This window comes from Vulpes vulpes, chromosome 14 (assembly GCF_048418805.1).
Source record: "Vulpes vulpes isolate BD-2025 chromosome 14, VulVul3, whole genome shotgun sequence".
NCBI classification, from domain to species: Eukaryota; Metazoa; Chordata; class Mammalia; order Carnivora; family Canidae; genus Vulpes; species Vulpes vulpes.
In genome coordinates this window covers 950,014-969,152 of record NC_132793.1, presented here as the reverse complement: position 1 = coordinate 969,152, position 19,139 = coordinate 950,014, and the positions used below count along the sequence as shown (strand labels likewise).

The 19,139-nt window shown below is 66.9% G+C and overlaps 1 protein-coding gene across 4 annotated transcripts; it reads left to right on the top strand.

Annotated features, from left to right (window-relative positions):
* The first annotated feature begins 516 nt into the window (after positions 1-516).
* Positions 517-13,975, top strand: SLC17A9 (solute carrier family 17 member 9). Of its 4 annotated transcripts, none has more exons than XR_011996819.1 (13): positions 517-739; positions 5,527-5,724; positions 6,091-6,230; positions 7,640-7,739; positions 8,905-9,035; positions 9,436-9,532; positions 10,313-10,400; positions 10,757-10,911; positions 11,110-11,144; positions 11,503-11,618; positions 12,281-12,336; positions 12,480-12,509; positions 12,919-13,975. XR_011996819.1 is itself a non-coding variant. In XM_026015134.2 (13 exons), exons 1-13 carry the CDS (start codon positions 678-680, stop codon positions 13,080-13,082), a joined length of 1,314 nt encoding a protein of 437 aa, XP_025870919.1. In that variant the 5' UTR covers positions 517-677; the 3' UTR covers positions 13,083-13,975. The 4 variants fall into 4 exon arrangements, 2 of the variants coding, with proteins under 2 accessions (XP_025870919.1, XP_072591498.1); XM_026015134.2 differs by lacking the exon at positions 10,757-10,911 and adding an exon at positions 9,681-9,777; XM_072735397.1 differs by lacking the exon at positions 10,757-10,911 and having other exon boundaries at positions 8,905-9,015.
* The last annotated feature ends 5,164 nt before the right edge of the window (positions 13,976-19,139 follow it).

The following is a 19,139-nucleotide window of genomic DNA, read 5'->3' as shown; positions in this document are numbered from 1 at the left end:
CCTCTCTGTGCTGCTCTGTCCTTCACGTGATCTGAGAGTGAGGGCCCGGGGGCCGGCGTGGGGCCTGGCCGCGGCTGCATGCTCACCATATCTTTGTGGGGAGCTCTGGCCCCTTCCGCAGCCACCTGCTGCGTGGGACGCTGCCCACTGGGCCGCCCAGTGCGGGCTGGCTCGGGGTGATGGGGCTGGAGCGTACCTCCGAAGATCTGTCTTCAAAACTGGCTGCCCTGTACCCTAAGTGCCCTTGCACTCCGGAGACCAGAGACCGTCCTCCGTGCTCGCAGCCCTGTGACGGGAGAACCGCCACCGTCCCCGATTCACGAGGCCAAAGCCCAGACACCCTGGGCTGGGACCACTGGATGCGACACCTCCAACAGCCTGGTCCATCCAGCCTGCGGAGGGTGACCCCGCACCCTCCCCGCCTGCCCCCTCCCATCCGGGAGCCTGGGGGTGGGCCCTGACTGCCGCCTGCCGGGCACGGGGCGGGGACCAGTGGTGTGCCCCGCCCGCCAGCCCGCCCTCTGCGGTGGCCGTCCGGGGGCGACACGTCCTAGGAGCGCCAGACGGAAGCGCCGCTGGGACTGACACGTGGCCTTGGGCGGCGCTGCCCTTGTGGGTCGGCCGGGCAGGAGCGCAACCTGGACGCGCTGTGCCCGTGGGCAGCCGTCCCGTCCCCGATGCAGCCGTTGCCACCGGAGGAGGCCCGCCGGGACGGGGCCGAGGACGCCCAGTGGTCCAGGTGGGGCCGCGGTGCTGGGGGCGGTGGCTTGGGGAGGGGGCGAGGCCACCGTTCCTCCACCAGGGGTCGCGCACTTCCCTGGCAGTCCCCACACCGTACCCAGCCCCAGCCCGGGACCTTCCATCCAGTCCCAGGGCCGGGAGTGCCCCCTGAGCTGCCTCCAGGCAGGAGTATCCCGGGAGGCCTTCCCGGGGGCAGCGGCCGTCATCCTGAACGGTGTAGAGGGAGCCCCCAGGCGCAGCTTCGAGTCCTAGAACTGACCCTGCCAGGTAGGACGGCGCGTGCGTGTCCAGGCCTGAGAGCAAGGAGCAGCGTGGTCACCGACGGGGCAGGCGACAGGGCAGGCGGGCTCTGGTGCTGGAGTCTGCAGCCCCGTGGCTGAGGCCTGGGCCCGCCCGCCAGCTGTGTGCTGCGGACCGCGCTCCATGGGGGGCCGTGGGGGCCCAGGCAGATCCTTGATCCTTATATTCCGTGTCCACGTCCACTGCCAACATGCCCAAGTTCCCAGGGCAGGAGCTCTGCTCACACTCGTGACACACGTGGCAACCAACACCCAGGTGGGGACCATGGGGAGTCCCCAGACCACCTGCCTGGGCCCTTGCTCTGTTCTGTGGACCAAGCCACGCAGGCCAGCCCCTGGACCCCAGGCCCAAAGTCGGGCCCTGGGATGGCAAGGCCAGTCCACCCGCAGCTCAGGGCCCAGGAGCTGGTGTCAGGGGCTCGGCCGCTGCTCCCGCAGGGTGACGGCTCCTTCCTGACGGCACAGGGTTGCAGGAGGCCCCTGGGGCAGAACCCCTGAGACAGGGCACGATGGAGACAGGCTGACGTTCAGAGGTAGCGCTCCAAGCTGGGAGCCTCCCGTGGGACAGGGTGTGGACAGTGGGGTGCAGGCCCCGTCCCCGGGCCGGGCCCCACCGGAGCAGGGCACTGCAGCCGGCTCGCCGGGTCCAGGAGCGCTCCGCCGCCTCCCGGCTCTCGGCTCTCGTCCTCCCTCCCCGCCTTCCCGTCTTCCCTTCCCTGCCTCGCTGTCATCTCAGCCTGGTTAAGGAGGGGCCGACCCAGGGGGCGGGCCGGCTCCGCGGCCACCTGGGCAGAGGGTTGTGGCCCAGGGCTGTAGAATGTTCTGTTTCAGTGGCTCGGGCCGGCCCTGCCTTAAGGGCTTCCCTCTGCACTTGGCTCGGGAAGGAGCACCCGCAGCTCCCCGGGACCCTGGCAGGCAAGACCAGAAGTTCCGGAGGGGTCTGTGGGGTCCTGGGTGCAGCTGGGCTCAGCTGGGACGGGCCAGTCCCACCCGAGTGGACAGTCGTACTCAGCCACAGCGAGTGCGGCTGCTCACTGCTGCCAACGCGGTGTGCCCTCTGCGCCGACCGCCCCGCGACTCTCTCCTGAGCCCCGGGGGCAGGGCCGACACTCTCCAGCAGCATCCCTGGGGGCGGCGGCCAGTGGCCTCGGGCCTGTGTGTTCTCTCCGGCTTGCTGCCCTCCTGGCCTGCAGCGGCGGCACGTTTCCCTTTTCCGAGTCGAGGGGCCACGTGACCATGCGTTTACTCAGCCATGGATGCTTCTTATGCCCATGGGGGCGTTGGGAGGATGCAGAAGGTTCTAGAAGGTTCACAGGAAGCGTTCTGATGAGCTGGGGACACGGACCTGAGGCTCAGGACCGGTCAAAGCAGGATGAAGCCCCACTGGCCAGTGGTGCCGTCAACTGTTCCCCAACGGTCATCCGCAGGGTCGAGGCGTCTGGGTGCGGCGTCCTAACCCGCCCTTGGGCAGCTGTCGGGTCTGGGTTGCCGCCTCCAGCCAGACTTCCTTGTTCTGCGTCCCCAGCAGCTATAGAGAGGAAGTCCCGCTGCCTGCCTGGCTGGCTCTGCCCGGGGGGCCTCTGGGACCGTGCCCCACGCGCACTCCGAGCGTCGGTTGCCCGCACGCCGATGGGCTTTTCCTGGCTTCCCGGGGTCATGAGGGGGCCAAGGGGCAGCACCATGCCCTAGGCCCCCCAGCCGGCCCCTCCGGGGTTTCTAGCTGGACCTCGCACCCAGAGAGCAAACACAGCCAGGCTCTCGGGGTCACCAGTGACACGCGCCTGAGGGCAGGTGGGCAAGCAGGGGCACGGGCCAGCCTGGGTGCGGGTGACCGTCCACCGCTTTGACCACAGAAAGGAATGAAGCTCCTTTTCGGAGGCGCCTCTGGACCGCGGCTGTCCGTGGATGTTGAAAGCGTTGCTCCCACGCCCTGCCATTGTCCCGGGGCACTCGGGCAGGACCACACACGCTCAGAGAGCTCCAGCACCGGGCGCGGCGTGCGCCCCCCAGGATGCGGGGCGTGGGGGCACGGCAGGGCAGGCGTGCCCCCGGCGCTCCTCCTCGAGCTGCAGCCAGCTGGGCTCCGGCCGGCCTGACGGCAGTTTGGACTGTGTAGCTCTGTGCCCCCCAGTGAGGCCGGCGGGCACGTTTGCTCAGGAGCAGCGACCCCGACAGGCCTGCTGCCCCGGGATGGACGCCCGGGTGAGGCGCTCCCGGGGCGGGTTTAGTCAAGTCCCAGGGATGAGCACCCGGGAGACGTTGGGAGTGTCGTGTCCAGGAGGACATGCAGGCCCAAGCCCACGAGGGGTCCCAGGTCCATGTCGGGTGGGCCCTGAGTGCCACCTGGGGGCTCACCTGCCTGGCAGGTGCCCGTCCCCTGCCCCCACCGCCTCGTAGACTTTGGTTCCAGACAGAAAACTAGCGTCTGGGCCCTGAAGCCCAGAGGGAGAGTCGGCGAGCTGCCCTGCGGGTCCACCCGTCCACATTGGCGTGTCAAGCAGGGGAGGCCGTGGGGACCGGTCGGGTCTGCCCCTGTGCTGCTGTTCCCATTGTCTTGGCTTCTCAATCATTCCAGTAACATTTTAAGAACCAGGACATGGGGTGGGGGCATGATGACGAGGAGTCACGGGGAGTCTGGATGGAGCACCTCCCAGCCTCGGCAAGCAGGGTCTGGTGTCCGGCTCCCGGGATTACAGAACTGGGGATATTTTTAGCTCAGGACCCTATTTCCCACTGGCCTCATGTGGGACGTTCCATCGTGTAGGAGCAGGGAGCAGCGGGGGGGGGCCTGGAGCCCTGCACCCCGCACCCCTCTGACCCCCAGAGACCCAGCTTGAGGTCCGCGCTCCCACTGCTCCACGGTGCGCGTGGAGGAGCACCAGCCCCGCAAGGCCGGCGGCACCCACGCCTCTCCCCCTGGAGAGTTCTCTAAGGGGCCACACCACGCCCCCAGCCCCAAGCAGGCCTCAGATGCAGGGCGGCTTGCGGACAGAAAGCTGGGCTGTTGGAACTTGGACTCATTCTCCCCAAAAGCCCCGAGTGACAGTGCCCCACAGATGGGGGTGTCTGCGGCCTCTGAGGACATGGCTCCCTGGCTGTGGGGGTGGCAGGGAGGGAGGGACGGCCCCAGGGCGCCCGCGGTCGGCCCCTCCGCACACCTGATGCCCAGGGAGTACCTCCTCCTCCGCGACTGTGGCTCTCCAGGGGGATGGACCCCACGGGGACATGCCGACCCAAGGTCATGGACTCGGCTGCCGCGCCTCCCTCCCGGGTCACGCCGGCCCCTTGGTGGACATCGGGAACTTGCTGGTCACTCTGCTGTTTACCGACCCGTGCAGGGGGCAGATGTCAGGGGCAGGAGCCCTTCTTCATGGGGGAAACTTGTTCCGTGTCCACGGCCCCGCCCAGAGCCAGGCCCGCCTGTGGGGTCCCAGGCAGAGCTGACCCGCCGCCCATCAGGTGCCTGGCATGGGCACCGCCCGCAGCCACGTGGGGGTCCTCAGGCCTGGGAGGCCGTTCCTCCCTGGGGAGAACCGCGCCCACCACCTGTGTCCCACTGGGGCCGTCGGGTGCGGGTGGGAGCCCTGAGCTCCCCGCCAGTCTGCTTCAGGCCCCCCGCGGTCCTGACCACCCCCCACGGTGCCACCGCACGAGACGTGGCCAGACGCCCGCCCCCACCCGCACGAACGCTGCCCACAGCTCCCTCCCTCTCCCGTGGCTGCAAAGTAAACTTTGTCTCTGGGGACAGTTCTTGGTTTCTGGAGTCCCTCCGAAGGGTCACCTCCTGCCACATCTTCTGTCAGCGAACGTCCGCAGAGCAGGGGCAGCCAAGCTCACAGTTTGTTCAGATTTCTGCCACTTATTCTGCTGCCCAGGACACATGGGGTTGCCATCTCCTTGCGGCTGGGACAGTTTCTGACGTCCCCGGGTCTTAGCGACAGTCACAGAGCAGTGACCAGGAGTTTCAAGGACCATCACACCTGACTAGTGACCTCCCCGGGCATCCAGAGCTGCTTCACCTCACCCAGGTTCTCCAAGGGCTGGCTGCCCCGGTGGCACTGTGTCCCCTTGCTGGCCATCCAGCCCTTGGTCCTGCCCCTTGGTCCTCTGTGGGCAGGCACCATTTTCCAGGGGACCCTTTGGGGACCCACTGTCCTGCTCCCTCCCCGTGGGTGGCCCTCCCTCAGCAGGGCCCCCGGTTACTGTGCTGTCAGCTGCTGCCCGGCGCCCTCCTGGGTCCCCCCCGGTCGGTGGGACGTGGGTGCTTGGATCCTGGCCGCCAGTCCAGGGAGCACGTCCCTCCTGCCGCGGTTTGTTCACCTGCCCTTCTGGCCGCCCGGCTGTCCCCAGGCTCTGCTGCTGCGGGCGGCTCGCGCCTAGGACCTGCCCTGCGGTCGGAGGGGGCCCCACGCGCAGGGGGACGTAGGTGTTGGAAGGTGGCCACGCTGCTCCTCCTCAGCCTGACGCGGCGCCTTCTCTCCTGCAGGCCCGAGTGCCAGGTGTGGACAGGGACGCTGCTGCTGGGCACATGCCTCCTGTACTGTGCCCGCGTCAGCATGCCCGTGTGCACCGTGTCCATGAGCCAGGACTTCGGCTGGAACAAGAAGGAGGCCGGCATCGTGCTCAGCAGCTTCTTCTGGGGCTACTGCCTGACCCAGGTGGTGGGCGGCCACCTGGGGGACCGGTAACTGCCGCCGCTCCCCACGCAGGGCTGGGGCTGCTCCTGGGGGGGTGGCTCCCGCGGAACGGATGAGGGGAGAGGCCCCAGCCAGGACAAGACGGTGGCAGGGGAGCCGGGGTCCTCGGGGGAGGTGGTCGGGGCCGGTGCACGGCTCCCCTTGGGCCGCGTGGCCAGCGCACCAGCTGCCCGGCGGGGTGCTCGTTGGCACCGACCGACAGCGGGACCCGGCCCCCAGCGCCCGCCTCTCCTGCAGAGGAGGGTAAGGCCCAGCGGCCCGGCCGGGGCTGCGCTGAGCGAGGCGTGCAGCTCACCGGGGCTCTGAGCCCTGCGCCGCGCAGCTCGCGTCACCGTCCTCCTGTCCTCCTCCAGGATCGGGGGTGAGAAGGTCATCCTGCTGTCCGCCTCCGCCTGGGGCTTCATCACTGCCGCCACCCCGCTGCTCGCCCACCTCAGCAGCGCCCACCTGGTCTTCATGACCTTCTCTCGCATCCTCACAGGCTTGCTCCAAGGTAGGGCTGCCTCGCTCGGGAGCCTCCACCTGCGGTCTCAGCACGGTAGAGCAAGGCGGGTGTGCGCGTGTCGTCCACATGTGTGTGCGCGCGTGGACATGCCCGTGCAGGTGGGTGCACGTGTGTGCACATCCCTGCACTCCCATGTGCTCCCGCGCGTGGCGTGCCTCAGGTCAGCGGCGGGGGATCTGGGTGGCCCCTGATCCGGTCCCGGGAGCCTCCAGCCTGGCGGGCGGCAGCTGTCCTCGTGGGCGGTCCGGCCCCAGGCAGGGGTGGACAGGCCCCACTGTCCCCGGCGGGGTGCTGGGTACCACGACGCCCGGATGGGGAAGCGCTGTGCGTTCTCTAGAAACACCTCAAAGTCTGGCACATTCTCATGTCAGATGCCCTCCTCTGCCAAACGGTCTACTGCGCAGACACGGGTGGCAGTCCAGTGGGCACGCGGTCACTGTCAGCGCCACTGGCCCTGGCGCAGCGGGGACTTGCAGAGTTTCCACGTGCTGCTGGGCAGAGGCTGCCCCTGGCCCAAGCCCCCCAGGACCGCATGGGCCCCTATTTCCTGACCAGCCCCACCGGTCTGGCTCACGGGCCGTCGGCTCCTGTCCACCCCATGTGCTCCCCGGTGGCCGGTGGCTGGTGCCGCGTCTGGGCTATAGGACACCGACTGGGGTTTCTAGGCTGGAGCTGGCTCTCGGAGCAGCCGGCCAAATGGCCCTCAGCCCTGGCCATGTCCCCATCTTCCCAGGAGGCCCGTCTGTGGCCCATTATGGGGTCTTGAGGAGCAGCTGTCACTCTGGGTGACTGGCGCTCGGCATGGGCCTGAGCACAGGGCCCCAATGGGAGGCCCAAGCCCTGTCTTCCCCCCTGGCCTCTTAGCTTTTCTTCGTGCTTTTAGAGAAAAGCACAGAAAACATCAGATTTTGAAATCATTGTAGATTCACAGGAGGTTGTAAGGAAACATACAGGGAGGTCCAAGCTCCCTCCCCCTTCCCATGTGACATCCGCAGCAGCAGGGCCCCCGTGCTCCCCGGGCGGCTCGGGCCTCACTGGCTGCACACGTGCCGTGGGTGCCCATGTGTGTGTCGGTGCCAGGGCCCTGGAGCTGGCGCGGCCCCGGGGCCAGGGGCGGGTGGGAGGAGTGCCAGCTTGGAGTCCGCCTTCCCCCACAGCCTCGCTGGCCGCGTGACCGTGGGCAGCCACCAGCAGCCCCACGCTGAGAGTCTCAGCAGAGAGGGACTGAAACCTAGTCTGGCTGGTCCCCTGGGCGTGTGGTGAGCAAGGACACCCCAAGCTTGAGTGACCCTCGATGGGCCCCAGGGGCAGCCTCCCAGCCTGGCTCGCAGCCCTGGCCGGACCCGCCCACCAGACCCAGGTGACTGCCTGGGGACACAGCTCTCTGCTCGTTTCAGGGGTGTACTTCCCGGCGCTGACCAGCCTCCTGTCCCAGAAGGTGCGAGAGAGCGAGCGCGCCTTCACCTACAGCGCCGTGGGGGCTGGCTCCCAGTGCGGGTAGGTCCCGGCCCAGCGAGCCCAGGGGGACAGAGGGTGCCCGGTGGGTCCGGGTGGGGACAGGCCACGTGGGCGTGTTGCGGCTCAGGGTGACGTGGATGGGCTGGTCCTGTGCCACAGGAGACCTCGTCCCCATGCAAGGTGCTTCTCTCGTGCATCTTCTGTGCCCGGTGCCAGGGCAGGTGACCTGGCTGTGAGTCTCAGCAGGTGGGCTGGGGCAGCAGCCGCACCATCGAGGCCCCCTCCACCTGTGCCAGGGGAGCCAGATGGGACGCCGCCCCGCTGGGGGAGGTGATCCATGCTCCCTGGAGGGCACCCGGCCCAGTCTGGACATGAGAACCCTGTCCCCGTACTCCCGCCCGACACCTTGCTTGGGGGGAAGAGCCACATTGCTGTGCTGATGGGGCTTCGCTCCACTGGGCTCAGGCCCCTGAAGTCCCCACTGCCACGATGTAGACAAGAAATCGGCGGGTCGGGGGTGCCTGTGGGTGCACCAGGGGCAGCCCAGATAAAAACCCAGGGTGCCAGGGAGCAGAAATTCCGGAGAAGCTGCGTGGGCATGCTTGCACGAGAAGGATGGGCCATTTTTCTGAAATCCTGCCTCACGCGCACGTCCTGGGCCTGTGTCTTGGGCTGTGAGGTGCAGGGAGAGGCGCTGGCCCCGGAGGCCCCGAGGGGGAGGCCACCCCCAGGCTGCTGGCCCCACTCCCCTCTAACCATCCTGGCCGGAGCTCGGCAGACGGCCCGGCGTCGTGCTCAGTTCCGTTGCTTCTGCATTTAGAAATCTTAGCATTTCAGCCTCCCTGAGTCGTGAAGCCGCACAGGCCGGAGGGCTAACTTGAGGTCCCAACGCCATCCCCTCTTCTTCGCTGCCTTGTGTAGTGTAAAAGGAGCCGCAGCTCAACGGGAAGCCGGCCTGAGGGCCTGGAGGCAAGAAACCCGGGCAATGCAGGGCCCCGGGGCCGTGTCGCAGCCGCGTGGCCGTGCCCACATCCCCCGGGTCCCAAGGCATCCGGAAGGCTCCTGGGTGCTGGAAACGCTCCGCGAAGCACGCTCAGACGGGGACCTCCGAGCAGCTGCTTCCCTGGGGACGAGCTCCCGGGGAGTGGGGATTCTCGGAGGCGTCGCCGGGGTCACGGGGTCACGGGGTGCCTCTGTCGTCCAGGACGCTGGTGACGGGGGCCGTGGGCTCCCTGCTCCTGGACTGGTACGGCTGGCCGAGCGTCTTCTACTTCTCCGGCGGGCTCACCCTGCTGTGGGTGTGTTACGTGTACAGGTACCTGCTCACTGGAAAAGGTAACCGTGGCCGGGGAGGTGCGAGGGCCTGGCGCCCGTGCCCGCCCGCAGCCCCGCCGCCACCCAGCCCGGGCACCGGAGCGAGCGCCCGCCGGCGGGGCCCCGGACTAGAGGCTGAGGGCCGCGCCAGCTCTCGGGCCGGCTCCGGGCAGAGGCAGGCACAGGCCGCTTGCGGGGCGGCTGGTCCAGGGATGGCAGGAAGGGGGCTTGGGGGGTCCCAGGGCAGGGGAAGGGTCGAGAAAGCTTGTTCAGACTCAGCACAAGCATTGACCCTCAAAGGAACATGCTGAGGCGCCGGCCGGGGGGCCGCGGGGCTGGGGGCACGTGGCCGGTTGGCTGCGGGCGACGCTGTGCCCCGACTCTGAGTGGCCTTCACGCGGAAACCCCTTGCTCCCCTCAGAGCTCATCCTGGCCTTGGGCGTTCTGGCGCAAGGCCTGCCGGTGTCCAGGCACACCAAGGTGCCCTGGAGACAGCTCTTCCGGAAGCCTTCCGTCTGGTGAGCGGCGCCTCGGGACCTCGCGCTGAGCCCGGCAGGCCTTGGGACGCCCCCAGAGCCCACGCGGGCGAGGTCCACCCTCGGCGGGGGGCGGTGCTCCGGGCCCCGTGTGCGGGCCGGGGCACTGAGCCAGGCACCTGCTCCCCAGGGCAGCCATCTCCTCCCAGCTGTCGTCCGCGTGCTCCTTCTTCATCCTCCTCTCCTGGCTGCCCACCTTCTTTCAGGAGACATTCCCCAGCTCCAAGGTGGGTGGGCCGCCTGGCGCTCGCGGGCTGAGGGAGGACCCCGCAGCCAGTGCCCGGCACGCACGTGGGCCCTTGGTTCCGCCGGGACTCTGCGGGCTCTGGCACCGCGGGGGCTCACAGCCCCGAGACGACCCTCACGGTTGGCGCCTCTGGCCTGGTGCACGCTGGGAAGGACAGGGCAGCGCCCCCCTGCCACTGCGGCATTCTCCCCCCCACTGGAGGGACCACGTGTGGCCACCCCGGCGCTATCTGTGGATGGTCACTTCTGAGGATGGGGCAGGCGGGGGTCCTGACCCGCGCAAGGGCATCACCGTCTGGCCACCCCCCGTCTGGTGACCAGGACCCAGAGTGGGCCTGCACCCCCAGCTCAGCCCTGTCTCGGTGCAGGGAGCCATGAGGGACTCAGCGTGCAGGAGACAGTGCTCGTGGGCCTCGGCCTGGTGGGGACAGTCAGGGTCACTGTGGGTATCGCTGGGCATGTGCAGCCTGCTGGCCCCTGCAAGCTGACCCCTCTGACGCCCCGTCCTCCCTACAGGGCTGGGTCTTCAACGTGGTGCCCTGGCTGGTGGCCATCCCCGCCAGTCTGTTCAGCGGGTTCCTCTCTGACCATCTTATCAATCAGGGTGAGCCTGGGTCAGGGGCTGCGGGGAACCCACTGGCTTTGCCACACTGTGGGGGGAGGGAGTCGCCCCTCCTGGGGGGTCTACAGTGATGGGAAGGGGCCCCTCAGGACCTCGCGGGCCGCATGGGACTCCGGGTGGCCTCCCCCAGCCTCAGTTTCTCCGAGGGCCTTGGGGTGCAGGAGAGGATGCTGTGACGGTGGCGTCCCCCCACCCCGGGAGGCTGGGTGCGGCCCCGACCCCATTCAGAGGAGGAAAGGCCCCTTGGCGAGGTCAGAGGTCATAGGTCCGGGTGCGAGTGTGAGCCCAGGACAGACACGCTCCGCTGCTCTGCGCGAGTGCTCACTCCTAGATGTTAGTCCTTCCTAGCTACAGAAGTGCTTCACGCTCATTGTGGAGAAAGGAGAGGACTTGTAGGAACTCGAGGAAAGCGCACTGGTAACCCTCCAGCCGCTTCCTCTGGGCACGCGCTGGACCGTGGCCTGCAGAACCCTTTGGACACACGCAGCACAGGGTACATGCGCGCACACACACGTGCACACGCCTCCCGCACGACACGGGACTCCCCACCCTGAGCCCGGGGCCCGTCCCTCCCCAGCCTGCTCCCTCACTGTAGCCGCGCCGGCTGGGGCCCCGTGCAGGTGCCAGGTGCCCGCAGGGGCTCAGCATTAACGGGCCGATGGGAACGCGTCCCCGTCTCCCCTCTGCCCAGGTTACAGGACCATCGCTGTGCGGAAGTTCATGCAGGTAGGGAGGGGGCCGAATGGCTTTCTCTGGACATCCCTGTTTTGTTCCTGGGACCGAGGGTCGTGACGTCCAGTCACCGGACCCAGAAAGCATTTGGAGGGTGCCCTGGGTCAGTGCCGGGGCCGCTTCTCCCAGCTGTGCTGTGGGCTCCCTGCCCCTGGGCCCTGGCACACATTCCGGGCCTCGGTTGCTCCCCTTCCCCTCTTGGTCCAACAGGTGGGACGGGCTCATCGTGGGGTCTCCCAGGGCCGGCCTGGGAGGGGCTCCCCCCGACCTCATTCAGTGCACCCCAGGTGGCCCCAGGGAGGGCCCCGTTGGCCACCACGGCCCCTGGCCTGCCACCACCCCCCTCCCACAGGTGATGGGCCTCGGGCTGTCCAGCGTTTTTGCCCTGTGCTTGGGCCACACCTCGAGCTTCTGTAAGTCCGTGGTCTTCGCGTCGGCGTCCATTGGCCTGCAGACCTTCAACCACAGGTAAGGGCCTGGCGCCCCACCCACCGCAGCTGCCCCCTGCTGCCCGCGGGCGTCCCCACCGCCCTGCACCCTGGATGCGTGGGAGAGGCCACCGGGCTCGGGGCGTGTGCAGGCGGCATGTGTCAGAGCCCCGGACGAGCCACCAGGACTAAAGGTTCTCTGGGTCCCAAGCAGGCGTGGACCTGGGACCTTAGGAAAAACAAACTTCGAGCCTGGGAGGGGCTGGGGGCCGGGCTGCTGGGTCCCATGAGGAGCGCGCTCTGGCCTCAGCTGCTCGGCAGCACCAGCGTTTGACGACGAAAACTGTACTGGAAGTTGTTTTAGGGATCGGCCACTTAATGTCGCTTTTCAAATTAGTAAGCAGCAAATGAGTGTGCATTTGTTTTGTTTTTTACGGGTTTATTTATTTATTTGAGAGAGAGAGTGCGTGTGTGGAAGTTGGGGGGACAGGGAGAGGGAGAGAGAATCTCTGGCCTCGAGCTGGTGCGGTGGGCGCCCCGGCGAGGTCTCGGGCCCTGGACTGATGGGCACCCTCGTGCCCTGGCTGGGCTGGCTTCTGAGTGTGCCCCGGGTAGTTCCCAGGCTGCAGGTGCCCAGAGGGCCCGCCCCAGGCCCGGTGGGGTGGCAGCCGCCCCGGGGTCACCCCTCTCTCTTTCCCACAGCGGCATTTCGGTCAACATTCAGGACCTGGCTCCGTCCTGTGCCGGCTTCCTGTTCGGTGAGAGCCGCCCCCCGCTTGAACGACACGTGGCTGTTCCCCGCCCAGGCATTGGTCACCCCAGCCTTGCCCCCCGCCTGGGCCCCCAGGGGCTGCCCCCAGCAGGTGGGCCTCCTGTGACCATTCCTCCGTCCTGTTCACAGGTGTGGCCAATACCGCCGGGGCCTTGGCAGGTGAGAGGCGAGCTGGGGTGCCTCCCGGACGCCCCGCCCCTGAGTCCCCCCAACCCCTCCCGCACCCCAGCCCTTTGGGGGGCACCTTCGGGGCCCCCCAGGGTCAGACCTGTGGGGCGGGGAGGGTGCCTGGTGGAGCAGCCATGTGCCACGGCGCATACCCCGGTCCCCTGGCCTGAAGGTGTGTGGGCTCCAGGGGGAGATGTGGGGCTCATTCCCCACAGACCTATCCCCGGCAGTTCCTTGGACACCTTGAGAGGTCCCGGCCCTCCCTTGCCCTGGCAGCCTGGACCCCTGAGTTGGGCTTCCGGCCCCCGGACCCCGGCCTCCCCTCCTGGAGCCCCACCCAGCCCCAGACCCCCTGGGCACTGCCCGGGAGCGCTCGGCCTGCCCGCCCCTGTCTGTGCAGGTGTCGTGGGCGTGTGCCTGGGCGGCTACCTCATCGAGACCACGGGCTCCTGGACTTCCATGTTCAACCTGGTGGCTGCCATCAGCGGCCTGGGGCTGTGCACCTTCCTGCTGTTCGGAGAGGCCCAGCGGGTGGACCTGAGCCCCACCCACGAGGACCTCTAGCCGCCCCAGCCTGACCGCTGCCCGAGGACCCAGTGCCGTCCGCCTGCGGGAGACGGGCTCACTTTCAGGGCCTCCCACTTGTGACCCCAGATGTGTGAGCAGAAAGAGGACTAGCCCTGGCTGAGCCAGGCAGCCCTGGGTGGGCCTCAGTTTCTCCACCTGCCAGCAAGGTGATCGTGCCCTCCTTTCAGGGTTCATGGACTGTTGGGGGCGATGGAGTGTTTTCAGTAGCAGCGGCGTCATTACAGACCTAGTCCGTTCCATGTAGAGCCATGCGCCTGTGCAGTCACCCTTCCTCGCAGGGGTGGGGCGCTGCCGGACTGGACCCTTCCCCAGACCTGCCCTGCTTGGCTTCCTGGCACACGAGGGGGGCTGTCCTGTGTACTGCGGCCGTATCTCTGGCGCCCACCTGCTAGGTGACCATCCCAGTGGGTGGTCATGATCACCAACATTGGCTCCTGGACACCACCACGTGTCCCCAAGAGGACTGCCCCACCCCCCCCCATGGCATTTCTGCTTCTCCAAGTAGCCAGGCGGAGACCCCTATGTCAGTGGGTGGGCTGTGGGCTAGACGCCCTCACCCGTCTTTGGGGACTCCCTCCCCCAGCATCCCCCGTGAGTCCCTTGGCACTAGTGATGTGTCCTGCCTCCCTGGAGCCTGCAGGCGCCAGCGGTGAGGGGACTGTGGGTCCCTCTCCTGCCCGGGGTGCTCCAGGGACCAGGGAGCCCTCCTGCATCGTCCTCTTGTAGCAGAGGCGCTGGTCATCTTGGGAATTAATAATAGATCTTGCAAGATGTATATGTAGAAAAAAAGAAACTAAGAATGTGAAAAAATCACCCCAGACTTATTTAAAGGATGGCTATTAAACTGGAAAAGGGAGACTGTTACTTTATTAATCTTTCTTATTTTTAAAAAGATTTTAGGGGATCCCTGGGTGGCGCAGCGGTTTGGCGCCTCCCTTTGGCCCAGGGCGCGATCCTGGAGACCCGGGATCGAATCCCACGTCGGGCTCCCGGTGCATGGAGCCTGCTTCTCCCTCTGCCTGTGTCTCTGCCTCTCTCTTTCTCTCTCTCTCTCTCTCTCTCTCTCTCTCTGTATGACTATCATAAATAAATAATAAAATAAAAAAAAATTAAAAAAAAAAAAAAAGATTTTATTTATTTGAGACAGTGACACAGGGAGAGAGAGAGTGAGAGTGCGCGCATGCATGGGGAGGGGCAGAGGGGGAGGGAGAAGCAGGCCTGACTCAGGGATTCGATCCCAGGACCCCGGGATCCTGACCTGAGCTGAAGGCAGATGCTTCACAGACGGAGCCCCCCAGGTGCCCCCGTAACCTTTTTTTTTTTTTTTTTTTTAATTTTTATTTATTTATGATAGTCACAGAGAGAGAGAGAGGCAGAGACACAGGCAGAGGGAGAAGCAGGCTCCATGCACCGAGAGCCCGACATGGGATTCGATCCCGGGTCTCCAGGATCGCGCCCTGGGCCAAAGGCAGGCGCTAAACCGCTGCGCCACCCAGGGATCCCCCCGTAACCTTTTTTTAAAAAAAGAATAAGCATGTATGAAAGATTTGTCGGACTCACTGCCGAGGAGGCAGCCGAGGTTGCAGGCAGGCGGAGGCCAGCGGGCAGGTGCGGGGCAGGTGGTGGCCCTGCCGCCCGGACCCAGCCACTGGCCTTGCCGTGGGCTGCCCGCCTCGGGCACCGCGGGATGGAGCCTCAGGGCGCAGGTGCACGCGGCAGCACGCGGGGCAGCTTCCCTGGGAGCAAGTGTTCCTCCCCACGGGGTCCCCACTTTGGGTCAGAAAGCACCGGAAAGAAAGACTCTTGGTTACCGACTGGGAGGCCGGCCTGCGGGATTCGGGATTCGGGGGCACAGTGGTGCGCAGCAGGGGGACCCAGCTGCCGTCCTGGTGGGGACTGCCACCCTGGAGTTGGGTGCGGGCTCCCTAACCCTTCCCAAGGCCACTGTTGGATCGTGGCCGGGGCTCCCCCGAGTCTGGGGGCGATGGTTGCTGGCGGGGAGGCGCTGGCGGCGAGGAGGGTGCTCAGGCAGGGTGCGGGCCGCGCTGGGCGCTGAGTTGGCTGCTGCTCGCAGGCTCCGACAGTCCCGACCCGGTCAGCAGCTCTGGCAGGGCCCACCTGCGCACCCCTGCACCCCTCCCCGCACCTGGGCGCCTCGGGAGGCCCAGGCCCCGCCGCCCGCCGCTGGCCGACAGAGGGCGCCGTGTGACCGGCCCCGAGCCGCGGTCCCCGCCGCCTCTGCCGCCCCGCGGGAGGCGCCCGGGCTCTGGCCGCGCGGTCCCCTCCGCTCGGCTCCGCAGAAGGGACGGTTGACTCATGTCCCAGTGCAGGGGCGCGGGCGGCGAGGGCGCGTGGGCGGGGCCGCGGCAGCAGGGGCGGGGCGGGGCGGGGCCGACATCAGGGGGCGGGCCCGGGGCGGGGCTGGAGGGCGGCATCCTGGGGCGCGGACGGGCGGATGGGCGGGGCCGGGCAGCAGGGGCGGGGCCTGCATCAGGGGGCGGGGCCGGGGCGGGGCCGGGGCAGGGGCTGGAGGGCGGCATCCTCAGGGGCGCGGGCGGGCGGATGGGCGGGGCCGGGAAGCAGGGGCGGGGCCTGCATCAGGGGGCGGGGCCGGGGGCGGGGCTGGAGGGCGGCATCCTGGGGCGCGGGCGGGCGGATGGGCGGGGCCGGGCAGCAGGGGCGTGGCCTGCATCAGGGGGCGTGGCCTGCATCAGGGGGCGGGGCCGGGCCGGGGCTGGAGGGCGGCATCCTCAGGGGCGGGGCGGCGTGGGGGCGGGGCCGGGCGGCAGGGGGCGGGGCTGGGGGCGGCACCCTCAGGGGCCGCTTGGCGTGGGCGCGGGGCTGCCCTCCCACCGGAGCAGGTGGGCAGCCTGGGGGAGTTTAGACTCCGGGACTAGTGGCCTCCACCCGGTCCCCCTCCCCCCGTGCTGGCCCAGGCTTCCCCGAGGGCCTGTGCTCGGACCCTGCTGCCCACGCAGGTCTCCCCGCCCCGCCATCCCCCCCCCCAGCACGCGCAGGACCGTCCCTTTCTGGTCCCCGTGACACTTCCCCCTCATTTCTTTCTGTCTCTTCCTCTTCTTCTTTCTCCTTTAGTTTTTTTGATTTATTATTTTTAAAGATTTTATTTATTTATTTATTCATGAGAGACACACAGAGAGAGGCAGAGACACGGGCAGAGGGAGAAGCAGGCTCCTGCAGGACCCCGACGCGGGACTCGATCCCACGACCTCGGGGTCAGGCCTGGGCTGAAAGCAGTTGCTAAACCGCTGAGCCCCCCCCCCCCCGAGGGATCCCCATAAAGCAGGATCTTTAAAGGCCACTTAAGATTCGTGCCTAACATGTTAACAGCCCCCACCTCTCTGGGCTGCCCCCCACCCCCGCTTCTGGCTCTGTCCTTCAGCTGTGGGACTGCAGCACCCCGGGGGTCCCCACTTGCCCCCTGGGGGACACCTGCACACCCGTCCTCCTGGGCAGGTCCTGCCTCATAACTGGTGGGTCACGCCCTGACCAGCTGCACTGGGCCGTCCGGTCCCCCTCCTCTGGCGCCCGAGGAAGCCGAGATGAGCTACATGTTGGGATGCACTTTGACTGGGATTTATTTTATTATGTTTAATTGAAAAGCACTGAGGTCGTGGCATGAATATTCAGCACAGCGGCTGCGGGCGCGGGAGCTGGTGTCTGATTCTAGGATGCGCCCCAGCACGGGGCCTGTCAAAGGGGGGAGTGAGGTGGGGAAGCTATTAATTGAAATAGCTTCATTAATTAGTAATTAACAGCAGGGAAATGACTGTGTCACACGTCCTATTTCAGTGGATGCCCTTCATGTGTTATGGCGCCTTTAATTAAAGGACGTGCATTTTAATTAAAGGCAAGCGTGGCCCTTTGGCCTTTGGAATACAAAAGACACTCCCGACTTTCCAGAAGCCGGCGATGAGACTGGTGCAGGTGGAGCCGAGCCGCATCCTCCCGTGTGGGACCCCTTCCCCTTCTGGCCCGTCCAGGGCAGTGGTCCCAGTTGGTCCTCCCTGGAGTCCAGCAGGTGCCCTCCCTGAGCTGAGGTGGCGGCCCTGGGCAGCTATGTGAAGTCACAGGCCAGAGCTGCTGGCCCTGAGCAAGTGGCCCCGCTGCCCCGTCATCCCGCGTGGAGGGGTGGAAGCGGAGTGAAGACGCCCCGGGGCCGTGCTGCCCCCATGCCCTGCACCTGCCCTGGGCTCCGCATCTCTGCCTTTGCGGGCGGGCGGGCGGCCAGAAGGCCCAGCGCTGCACCTGGCAGGGGACAGCCCCTCACACCCTGCCGGTCAGGTGTGGCCTTGCCTCCAGCTGCCTGCAGACACTTCACGGTCCCCTCTTGCCAGCCTCCTCCCACCAACAAAGATGTCAACACCCCGCACCCCTGTCCTGCTCTCTCTGCCTCTGCCCCTCACCCCGACCACCTACTGGAATGACTCTTGCACAAGCCACCTGGCCCAGGTGCAGGGCCCTCGGCCCTTCCTCTTTTGGGCCTGGTAGAAAGACCAGCCCAGGGGGAATGGGGACAGCTGTGGCGGAAATCCCGGGCCCCGCTGCGTGACCGGCCACCAGGCAGCTCCGTGCCCCTCATGGCCGCAGACCCGTCTGCCCTGAGAAGCCCCAAGCGTCGCCGCTCTAGATGGGCTCTGAGACCAGAGGTGGCTTCTGGGGTAGGCCAGGAAGGGCTCCCCTGTGACACTGGGTCTTTGGAGCCCACCAGACCTTGGGGGAGACACGAGGGAGGCCCCAGCACGCCCGGGGACAGGGAGAGGCCCCCTAGCTAACCGCGCGAGGAGCCCCCGGCAGGATGGCCCCGCGGAACCCCTGCAAACCCCCCGGGTACAGAGGCCGCCAGAGAGGATACAAGGAAGGTAGCCGGGGTTTCAGGTGATCGGTTGGGAATCCCTGGGGAGGGAGGAGGAGGTGAGCCCATCCAGGTGGGGCTGGGGTGTCCAGCTGCACCTGGGCTGGGCCTGCGATGGGCTCTTGGGAGACTGCAGGAGGGCCCGGCGGCGGCACCCAGCTCTGGTTAGCAGCCACCTTTGGAGGGTCCCCACCGCTTCGGAGGCCCAGTCTTCGCTCATGATTGTGGCTCGGAGAGAATCTGACGGATGCCCACTTCCTACCCCCACAGAAGCGGTGCCTGCCTTTGCTCAGGTGGACAGAGGACCCAGGAGCCACTTTAGGAAAGAGCCAGGAAAGCAGCCGTGCCAAGGACAGACCAACGGAGCTGCCACTAAAAATGCCAGGGACGTGCGGCATGAAATACAGCCTGTCCAATTAAATTATTTAACACATTAGCATTAATTGCCATCCTGCGGACCTGTGCGCCGTTTGCGTTTTCCTCCTCCTTTGGCTTGGAGAGCCTCTGGCCAGCGCTCAGGCTGGGAGCGACGTTTCCTCTTTCCTCCTGAATCCCCGAGAAGAGGAGGCCTGGGGTATGAGCCGGTGGAGGCTGCCCGCGCGGCTGGGCCCCCAACACCCGTTGCGCCCAGCAGGGACATTGCGGATCCTGTCGGCCCCTCCTCCTGCCTGCAGGGAAGCTTTTCGTGGCCAGGATGGGCCACCTCCACGTGGACCAGCCCAGTGGCATCAGGACGGGTCTGATGCTGGTGTATTCGTGTCCCGGGGCTGTGGGGACCCCAGAGCTCCGTTGTCCCACGGCTCTGGAGGCTGGAGGTCCGAGGACAAGGTGTCCGCAGGCTGGTTCCTCCTGAGGCCTCCCTCCCGGGTGCGCGTGTCCAGGCCATCCTCCTCTGAGTGTGTCCTGAGCTCTTTCACGCACACCGCACACCGTCAGACTGGAGGAGGGCCCACCCTGCTGACCTCATTTTGACTTAATGACCTCTGTGAAGACCCTATTTCCAGATGCAGTCACATTCGTACCTCCTGGGGGTTAGAGCTTCCACATACGGCTTTGGGGGTGGGTGGGTGGGGGGGACAACACGATTCAGCCCACAACAGTGTGGCTTCTCTGTTTCCACCCGCCCGGAATTCAGGGCCTAGATGCCAGGTGAGGCTGCC